At 46.0% G+C, this 11020-nt stretch overlaps 1 protein-coding gene across 11 annotated transcripts in view; it reads right to left on the reverse strand.

Moving 5' to 3' along the window:
- Window positions 1-11020, reverse strand: part of GluClalpha (glycine receptor alpha 1) — a 91402-nt gene that overhangs the window by 27154 nt on the left and 53228 nt on the right. For 4 of the 11 annotated variants that reach the window (XM_011640271.3, XM_025218518.2, XM_089072740.1 and 1 more), the window contains exons 2-3: window positions 5292-5359; window positions 4382-4515 (exon numbers count right to left, since the gene is read on the reverse strand). In XM_011640271.3, coding sequence (XP_011638573.1) covers window positions 4382-4515; window positions 5292-5350 — 193 coding nt within the window. In that variant the 5' untranslated portion in view covers window positions 5351-5359. Of the gene's footprint in view, window positions 1-4381; window positions 4516-5291; window positions 5360-5783; window positions 6055-9204; window positions 9449-11020 lie in introns of those variants that run through there. The other 7 variants (XM_025218521.2, XM_025218520.2, XM_089072742.1 and 4 more) reach the window with 4 other exon arrangements.

Below are 11020 nucleotides of genomic sequence, written 5' to 3' on the forward strand. Positions count from 1 at the left end.
CCCCGCGGTTCTACTAGCGGTTCGCTCGCGTCTATTTCCCTTCTCTTCCCTCGTACCTATTTCGTTATGAATCTTCCTCAAGTCAAGTCACTTATGCTCGTTACGCCGCATACGGTAGTTAGTATTCAGCCCAGATTTGCAGACCGTTTTACAGACAGGAAGAGGGGGAAAAGAGGAGAGGGAGCGGAGGCGGAATCGCGCATAAGATACAGTTAATTCGCGGCCACAAAGGATATAGGTACATGGATGTAATGTACATGGATGTAATGTTCTCTCTAACACGGCGACTCGCCATTGTGCCCGCCCCGGACTTAGATTCCATCTCAAACCGGTGTTTTATTAACAGCTAACGGCGCTTTTTTTCCGCTACGCATCTTCGTTTGCTTAAAGTTCGTCTTTCGCTAGACGAGCCAAGAGTACATTGCCTTTATGGCGCGATCGCAAAAACATGTCAGGAGGAAAGCTAATCGAAGCGTAATCTCACGATTTATTTGTTTGGAAAGAGGAACCAGTCTCGCGTATCAAACGCTCGTGTCCCACTTATACTCACGTAACAAGATATTCTTCGATCGAAGTAATTATAACCGAATTCTCGCGCCAAAAAAATAGCCAGCATTTGTTTAAGGTGAAGGCTCAAGGAGATACTCAATGTCGCGAGTCAATATTTTCGTTTTCCGGTCTTCCGTTAAAACATTCCAATTTCGGACTTTGTTAATGTGACATATGCGTAACAGATGCGCGAATCTTGACGATTTATTTCTTCGGAAAGAACGGAGAATGAAGTGTTTCGTTTTCGGGAAAAACACATCCGAATCTCGAAATCAATTCGCGTGTGACCGTAAGACCAGGAGAGTATGTAAAATGCCTTCGCGCGTAATCATCTCTTTTTTTCTTACTTGCCCACGCAATCAATCGTGAGCGCCTGTCCGCCCTCTACTGCAAATAAATCGGGTTGGTACCGCAGGTAATAACTAATGCAAGACATTGGGCGAAAGATTGAACGACAACAGTTCATCAAGATTGTAATATAAATCGGATCCGCGCCGGCGGACAATGCGAATGAAAATAGTGTGTTTGATCGATATTGGGACAACGTTGTTCATTATGCCATCGCACATTGCAGCATGTTACGGGTAATTGTAGGCCGAGCGCAAATATAGATTCCGCAGGCCCATGAATTACAGATCTATCGTTGCCTAGCGCTACGCCAAAGATTTATGGAAATGCATAATTTTCGGACGACCTATTTCCGGTCGTTTAGCTAAAATGTCAGCTCTGACATTAATACGACATCAACGCGCGTTTTATTACATAGGAATGTTCGTGTGTAATATTTTCCAGACTGGAAAATTGATAAAAATTGCAAATATAATCTTTTTCTGTCTGAGCAAAAAGTATGAATAATAACACAGTATGTTTTTCCAGTATATAAAATTGGAAAACACTAAAAAAATTGCTGAACGGAAAATATGAATAATAACACATATTTTTCTAATTATATACTAAAACTGCAAAACTGCGAAACTGCAGATATGACTTGGCAGTATTAACACACTTCAATAAATCTCAAATGTCATCTCTCGAATATAATCCCATTTCAATGCGCCGGTGGGTGCGCTATTGTACCGTCGAAGTTTAGAAAAGATATTTACGTGAAGGTAGTCGTAAAATTTAGATCATGTCATTCACAGACATCACGTATAAGAATGAAAAAAAGAAATTACGTTAGCTCGCTCCTTGCCTGATCAATCGAGAGCGAAGGAGAATGACGATCGAGAGTGCATGACGACGGATTCGAACGCATCATACGCGGCGCATTTACCGCTCTCATGGTCGATTAACTCTGCGTGACGTCATAGACCGTCGTAAACCGGCCGTGATTACGGACGGGACGAAATTACGAGTACACGATCGATCGATCGATCGATCGAGGAACATGCGACTATGTCCAGATTACGCCCGGAGGGGTACACGGGTTCGAGAACGATACTTGGCAGCATATATTAATATTCTCGCATCGCATCGCATCGCATCGCATCGCATCGCATCGCATCGCATCGCATCGCATCGTATCCAATTGCATCGCCTCTCGCGTGCGCAATCTTAAAATAGGGATGTTCTTCTGCCAGCCGTCGAGAAGTGGTGGCCGGGCATGAAGCGCGCTTATGAATTTCCGCCCTCCCATCGGCGGCCTCGGCGCGACGGCAAAAACGCCACGCGAGCGGGCGCGCACTCAACCCGGATGCCGATACTCGAACGATAAAGTTAAACGAGCGTCGTTTACCACCGTGGCACGCGATCCGACATTTAAACGCCGCTCCAATCGGATAATACGGCCCGAACGCGAAATGCAGATACCGAGCCGCGCGCTCCCGAAGGCGCGCTCACGCGGGACGGGCGATTAAGGGATCTTTATTACCGCGTGACACGCCTATAAACAGGCAATAAAGAAATCGCATAAATCCTTCTCCTCCGAGTTTTAAGGCGATACATCCACTTTTGTAGTTAAGCGGCGTGCGGCGCGCTCGCGTTTAACTGCCGGGGACGGTAATCGCGCTCGGTGCGATTTACTCAATTCCCTCCTTCGTACCTGTTTGCAAGAAGGATCGCCATTCCGCGATTTCAATTGTTAACTCGGCGACGTCACTGGAGATATTCGTGTAAATTATAACAGCTACGTACCTTCTCTCAAATTTGTCATTCGCAAATCACCCTCCATTTTATGAACAATAAACGCCGGTGTACTGATAAAAGAGCGTCATCACACACCATTATTTAGCCTTTAAACAGAATGTTTTGTGTTATCGTATTTCACAAAGTGGGAGAAATCGTGGAAAGACAAAATTTAATTTAAAACGACGGAGAAAGATGCGCGGCGGTTGTCGCGACCAATTTTATTTTGAATTTTATTTGACTCACAATTTGATAAACTTGCCTTCGACCGAACTTTTTGTCCGAACGAACGTAATAAACACACGCGCGAGCGATATGTGATTAGTTCGGTCTGATTATCGTTGTGCTTGGCCGTGCAGCCCATTCAAGAAGCTAGTCGATTTCGATAAATGCAGCTGGACGACGTCGTTTTCCTCGCTGATACGAGGAAACGTTCTCATTTCTCTGCTTGGCTTCGTTTATTTATCACGCTGAACGTACCCCGAGATGCCTTCCGTTCGACCCACTCGCTGCAGAAATCGCGATATTTGCAACGGTGCAATTGAGGACGATCGATATCGACGGAACTTCTATCCGCGATCCCCACTCGCCATATCGCGGCTCAAAATTGCCACATCACAAAAAAAAAAGAAAGAAAAAAAAAGGAGAGAGAAATCGATACCTTTTTATGCATAATGTGGAGGAAATTGGAAGACGATTTCGGTCGGAATTGAGCATCGCTCCGCGAACGGTTGCTCGGAGATACTCGCAAAATGCACGAAAAATGCCATCATTATGGTGAGATTAACTCCCCCCTTTTTTTTTCATTGGAAAATAAATTGTATCTCACAGAGTAGGAGGAAAAAAAATTTAATACGACGGAGAGACAATGCCGCGGATGTCGCAACGAATTTTATTTGAATTTTGACTTCTATAATTGTCCACGGTATAGAATGAAAATTTACGTGCAACGCGTATATTAAATATTTAATATGTAAAATCGTAACTTCCGAATTGAGATAAATCATTATCAGATGATACAAATCTCTCCCAATTTGCTCGCACACCTTTGCCGTAGGTATTAACGAGAGAAAACTCCACCGCGCGAAAACGGAAGAAACATAATGTATGACACATCCAAGAGACAGTCGCAGGAATATAACATCAGTGAATAATGTTCAGCAAATCTCGAGATTTCCCGATCGTAGCTCGCTGCTGAACGCCCGGGACCGTTCAGTACGCTGCTCGCATTCGCGAACTTTATGAAGAAATTTCTCGCAGCTCGGTACGCATTCACTCGGCACGGACGTGCGGAAAATTCTCGCAATTCGTCCCGCTCGCTTATAATACACACACACACATATGTATATATATATATATATATATATATATATATATATATGTATATATATATCACGTATCGTCAATGGACTCGCGCGCTCGTCGGTCTGCGTCGCATTAACGACGACGTAAATCGTATTTGCATCGCGCGTTCAATTCTCCGCGCTCGGCGAGGCTTAAGCCCTTCTCGCCGGAGCGTGCGTGTGTATCCCTTCGTTTCCTCTTTTTTTTTCCTTCCCGCTTTCTTATTCTTTTCTTTTTTTTTTTTTCCTCCTCTCTATCCTACGTTCACACTTTTCGGCTGAGATTCGCCGCGAGATGTCGGTACAAAATTTACGGTACATGGTGAGGATGGGCAGAGGAAGTAAAAAAAAAAACAAGGACTCACGAGAATCTCTATATTCACCTGTTCCGTTCTCCCCGCTCGGTCGGATGCGCGCATCGTACCGGCCTGGTCCTAGGATGTTGTCGAGCACCTGCTTCTCCTTCTCCCGAAAGTTCACCTTTATCTCACGCGTACATCTGCAAGAACGCGTCACAGCATCGCTCGGTATCAAAAGGAAAAGAAGCTGTCTCTGAGAAAAGATCTGTAAATTTTTCTAATTCTTGCTCTATTGAAGATAAAAACTGATGGGAAAGTAGAAAATATATTTTTTTGGACGATTCAGAAAGCTGTTTTACACGATTCATAACAAGTTTCAGAAGTGATTTCTATTTATATAATTTTTCTTTACCATATATTTATATATATATATACATGCGTACTCAGATTCTTCGAATGTTTTTTTTGTATTACACGACGCATAAAGCGAATTATAAATAGCATACTCTTTTGAAATCCGATGCGAAATATAATCGAATAAAGTGGGCTCGAAAAAAAAATACGCGCTGTCACGAGTATTTCATCGCGTTCGCAAATCCCAAACGGTCTTTGCAATTTTTTTCAGATTATTTTACATTAAATTTTAATTCTCGACTCTGCTTTATATTCGATTTGGCAAATGCAAAATTCCGAGTATGACGCACGTTGTGATCCGCTCGTAAACTTCACTTCCGTATAAATTTTATGTATCATAACAATAATCCTAGGTGGGTCAATAACATACGTCTTTACGAGGCACAGGAGCGTGCTTTCCTAAAATTATGTTTCTCTCGTCCGGGACCGTCCGAGCTTGACGGCGCTCCAAAAACGCAACTGTTTTATTATAAATTCACGTGACAGACTGAGCTCGAGGCTCGCATTGTTAGCAACAGTTCGGCGCGTGTTTTCAAGAGACGGACGTCGTCAAACAACCTACCTCGATGGATGCAGCAGGACCGCTAGTAACACCAGTAACGGTAGTACTCCAGGCCACATTGCGCCGGCCTGCAACCAAACAAGATGCACACATCTTCACAAAAATTCTGCGCCAAATTGCGAAAACGAATCCCTCTCTCGCATTAACGATGATTAAATATCTTATATCTCGCGCCGACCCAATCTACGTAATTACTCCCCTGCGGTTCGCGATAGCTCAGTTTCATTTAGACTCATTTTTACTTGCGCCTATCGGCATTACGTCAAATAAAAAAAATAAAATAAAATAAAAAGAGAGGAGTCAACGCGCCGGCTTTTTGCATGCGGAAAATCTACCCGCGCGTCTACCCGTTAATTACGTTGATTTTATGCGAACTCGACCGGTGTTGTTTCCAAACTAGACCGGCTTAATTACGATATCGTATGCGTGATATTTAATAGCGGAGGGACCCGACGAGCCCGAAGTACAAAGCCGGGGGATGCCTCCATTTACCATGTCTCGCCAACTTTCCCGATGATTGATCGAATTAAGGCGACGTGTGTATGGATCAAAGCGTAGCGAAGACCGGTGTGTGCTCCTTTGCGCGCACCGCGCAAGAGTATCAACTGTCTCGCGAGATTAAATTGATTACGCGTGAGGGAGGAGACACGCGCGCGCACGCACGCACGCACACGCTTTCGCTCTTCGTCCCCGTTCCACCCTTTTTCCCCGCAAAACCGAAGCAACCGAAGTTGATCGCTGTTCGCGTGCCACTGAAAGCTAAAGCGTTGAGCGCGAATTCTCGAAGTTCGTCCGACGAGTGACGGGAGCTATTCGTCTATTTGTCCCGCCTATTTACTCATCTCTGAGGATGTAACTCGGTAATGATTGCGAATTGGACGCCCGCCCCGACCGTGAAGTGAGGTAGACGATAGAAGTGATCGCGCTGCGTTTAAGAATTGAAGCGGTGCCAAGATACGCACCCGCGGCCTATTTCGGTCGGGGAAACCGTGGAATTCTGATGGATATGGTAAACGTGTGAGAAATGTTGTTCTGCACGTGTCCTCCCCGCAAGTGAAATACACGCACCGATTCTAGATACGTCATCACGTCGGGGAGTATATTTCGAGCTGTTGGAACGTTCATGGATGGATAATTGCATAAATATTCGCAGGAAAATCAGTGGATGTTTTAAGAGCGAGGAATACGGCAGATGCCGCAGATACTCTCCCCTCCCTCCCTCCCTCCCTCCCTCCCATTCCCCCCCTCGAGCGACGTTCGTCGGCAATATTGCTTTCGGGGTAAACCCGAAAGTTTCGAGTACCGTGACCCGGACCCGACCCGCGTTACAGCCGACCCGACCCCGAGAGCCGAGATATCCGCAGATTCCAAGTACTTGAAAGACCTTAATCGGCTGTTTGAATGCTTCGTGGTCAGCTTCTCTCTCCTGCCCCTCTCACCTGTGCATTATTCTTGCCGAGATATAATGCGCATAATTTAGAATTTTAATGAAAAAGTTATTTACGGGCAAGAAGGTACTAGAATACCTAATATATAAGCAATGCGCGGTCTTATCTAAGCAAAGATTCATCTTATCTCATCTTAATTTAAATACTCACTTTCGACCATGTACAATCGCCTCGAAACTGACAGAGTCGAACGAAAGAATCAATCCGCCGTGTGAATCTTACAAGAATATTAGATCGCGCGCATTCGGTGAGTTAGTCTGAGCTCTTTAGTAATCTTCGCGATCTTTTTCTTAGAACGCTAGCACGTAGTCCGTGTTATTCCGCCAATTGAAGTTCCAGGTAATTGACGAGTGCAATCGTCTGCGACAAAGTACGTTAATGCGAAAATGATTTGACGGACGGTCCGTACTTTATCCCAGAAGGCCAGGCGCGAGAGGAGGAATGATTAAGTGTGATTGCGGCTAACGAGGTTCGTACGCGAACGGCAAACAAGCGAACGGGCAAGCACGTAACAAGAGGTCCTTTTCAGTATCAGCAATGTCAATGTCGCAGCATCGGGGGAAGGTACCCCTTATCGCCGCGCAACATCTCCGTTCGAATTACTCTCGCCCCGCCAGGCCAACACGTGTCGTTAGCAAATTAAAATTTTCTCAACGAGCAGCTTCTACCGGTTTTATCGGTAAACCGTAACGTGTCGTGTAGCGTAAAGTCGCGAGCGGAAAGTAGCGCGCGTCGAAAAGGAAAATTCCGAGGTGGAGAGAAAAGCCGCGCGAAAAGCAATGCACGAGGGGAAAGAAATTATGAAAAGCTCGCAGCGATTCGCACAAGTATAGAAGTAGATGATGTCCCGCAAACGTTCCGAGTTTCTCTTAAACGTTCAACGAGATTTGCCCGGAGTGGATGAAGAATATCGATCTCTTCTGGAGAGATTTAATGGACCTTCATATATACCGAAGCTACGTGAATAGACCACGCGGACGCCATAAGTCATAATTTAGGTGCCCTGCTGACAAATAGTGAGGAGAAAGAAGAAGAGCGTGAGAGTAGATTATCCCCGACGAGAGACAGGCAAGCAATTTACGACACATGCTCTCCTTCCCCGGGCCGGAGTTTCATCTCTTCCATCATTACACCGCGGAGTAATGCCCCATACGGAAACATGGATTTCATCCGCGACAGATTAGCTTATCGCGCGAAATCACGGATCATCATCGCGATCAGTCGTTGATTGGTAAAAGCCAATTTGATGGCGGGTAAATAAAACGCTCGAAAATGCATCTGCGCTGTAGTTTAATGGCAACGTATATTTGACGCATCCCTGCCATTTATCAATCTTGATGCAACCTTAATGGCGAAATGTACATGCGTCATGCTTATCATTGCGCGAAATCCGACGCGAAAAATAGAATTAACATGGGGCATGGCGATAAAAATCTAAGTATTCATAGCCTACCCCGGAATTATCTCTGCTAACTATAAACCATCTCTCTGGATGTCCTCTTTTTTGCTCGCTCTTTCCCTTCCCCTCTTGATTTTATCAAGAGAGAGATTTTGCTTAAGAGATATACAAATGTACATATAATGAGTATTATTTTCAGAAAAGACATATAAAACATAGAGTAAAGCTATATGCATTCATTCCCTGGTTACGCATAGCGACAAATCGAGATCCACGAGGAGGAGATGCAGTTTTCTGGTCGCGCGATCTTCGACAATGTCGACCGATTGATCCATCAGTCCGTTGGTCCGTATTCCGTTACGTTCGTATCCGCGTTCGAATCCGTTCTTTCCGTTCTGCCAATTGTCCATATTTATCTGTCCGTCCCCTCCGTTTCGGCGTTGCCGTCGATCCGCCCATCGGGTCCATCGGTCCATCTATCAGCCTCTACCCGTCCATCCCGTGTCACCGGTGAACTATCTGCGTGCATGCATGCATGCATGCGTGCATGCGTGAGTGCATGCTTGCATGCATGCATGCGTGCACATACTTATCCAATTTACTCGTCAATCTATCCCACTTGTCCCCACGAGTCTTCTCTCGCTGTCCCTCTCTCTCTCTCTCTCTCTCTCTCTCTCTCTCTCTCTCTCTCCCCCTCTCTCTCTCTCTCTCTCCTTCTCGTTATCTACCCATTTATCCATCTACCCCTTCGCAATCGTTTGCCTTCTTCCGTTCAGCGCTCCCACTTGGATTTTACACGCCGGCCGCCTCGATCGACCTAGAGGAACGCGACCTATCGCACGCCCGTCAATTCGTTCTCCACTCTCCCGAGAGTCCCGGGAATTCCCCCGAGAACGCGGTTTCTCTCGGACGCGGATGTCGCGCGGTCGCGTCACGGGCGAGAGAGATCTTCCGAGAGGAAGATTCGCGCGCGTCCGTTCGCGGCGGTCGGCGGCACGCGATGCCAACGTTAGGAAACAGGACATCGGGGAAGCCGGAGGCTGCTGCCCCGCTGCTGGACCCTTACCTGGAGAGGCTGACAGTCCTAGACGCTGGACACCCCGTTGTTACGCTCGATTACTGGCATAGCGCCGTTCGTCTCCGGCACGACACTCCGACAGGCCACCGAACTCTCTCCCTCTCTCTCTCTCTATCTATCTAACTGTCTCTCCTCTCTCTCTCTCTCTCTCTCTCTCTCTCTCTCTCTCTCTCTCGCTCGACTCGTAAAGTGTCCTGCCTCGCGAGGTTCGTCTCCTGGACTGCCACCGTGGAGAAAGCTACATGCACCCATACCTACTACCTGGTTGCTGGCGCTATTGATCCCGGACCCCCAGACACCCACCGACCCACGCAGACGCCTCGCGTTGCCGCGTCGCTTTAGCAACGTGACGTCATTCACCGCCCCGCGACGCCCAGCCCGCCGCCAGATTTTCTATACATCTTTCACCTCTCTCTCGCAAGCCTTTCCTGCGCTGCTGCCGCCACCGCAGCTGCGGCCGCGCTACCACCATCGCTGCCGACGACGACGACGACGACGACGACATCGGCGCCACCGGCTCTTCTCGTGGTCCCAGCATCCCCGTATCACCACAACACTACGTCACCGATCTCATCAAGAACGCCCGATTTCAACTATGGGCTATATATGTACATCGCCATTGATAAATGAAATCTACCCATCACCTAGCGATTCATTAATAAAAGTTAATGACGAATAAAAGTACATTGTTTTTCGTAATTATTAATCATCGTGAAATTATTAATTTCCCCTGTCGGGAAGCTCGAGCGGGGCGGCAATTTATTGGCAACATTGCCTTTCATTTATCCGAGTATTAAGGAGGTCGCAATATTTACTCGATACTTTGAGGATGTCAACGTCATTCCTGACACCGTCATTACGATCGCCATTGGACCGGTCAGACCTGAAATTCGGCCGTTTCCAGCCATCGGCACGTACGTATATATACGGGATGTTCGCCCCCTCGAGCTAACCGGAGGTGTGAAGATCCGTAATGAGAGGCTAAACGCGAGTTCGCGCCTATAATGAGTACGAATGTATGCGAATATACGCCTCGGGGCTGCTCTTTTTCTTTTTCGTGTTATGCAATTTGGCATAATGATGTAACTCGTTCTCCTTGTCGGTCCAATTAAAAAAGATAAGTACTAATAAAGTAGCAAATATTAGTGTGGGAGGAGGAACGTGATGGTAGAGATAGCGAACAATTTTGTAAAGGAAGATGCGAATATATGAAGGTATAATTAAGCGAAAATAATTTTTTTTCATATTATTTTTTTTCCGTTAATCCAGATGTTTGTCTTTTTACATGTGTACACGAGTTTCGTGCAAGAAATGGAATTACTTGTAAAAATATACGAAATGTCCCAGATTTTTGCCATGCGATTTTTGATCGAGCCTCGGGTAGACACGCGTTCCTAACGAAAATTTATATCGCTGCGCCTAGATTACCTTGGCGTAAACCTGCATCGTGGCATCTACATTATCAAAGTGTCAGGAGTCATTTTATTTTGCGTCGCGTGCTAACTGCGAATTGCGAGAGCTCCCGGTCGAGATTACACGTCCAAACGCGCGTTTCTCTTAAACGCACGCGATAACCTTTCAGAATTACGCAGGCACGTCAACGTTCATCTCATGCGATATTTTCATTATTTTTACAAAGCGTATCAGGATGCTGATGTCATAAATATAATAAACGATCAAAATTCGTGACATTTGCATTATTTTCATCTATCTCTTTCTCCTGAAATCTATGTACGAGAAGTCGGTCAGTTATTGTCCCGCGCATCGATACAAAACAAGAGAAAAGAAAGAAAGCTGACGGAAT

Source organism: Pogonomyrmex barbatus, unplaced genomic scaffold, assembly GCF_055798465.1.
Source record: "Pogonomyrmex barbatus isolate J1 unplaced genomic scaffold, ASM5579846v1 scaffold14, whole genome shotgun sequence".
NCBI lineage: Eukaryota > Metazoa > Arthropoda > Insecta > Hymenoptera > Formicidae > Pogonomyrmex > Pogonomyrmex barbatus.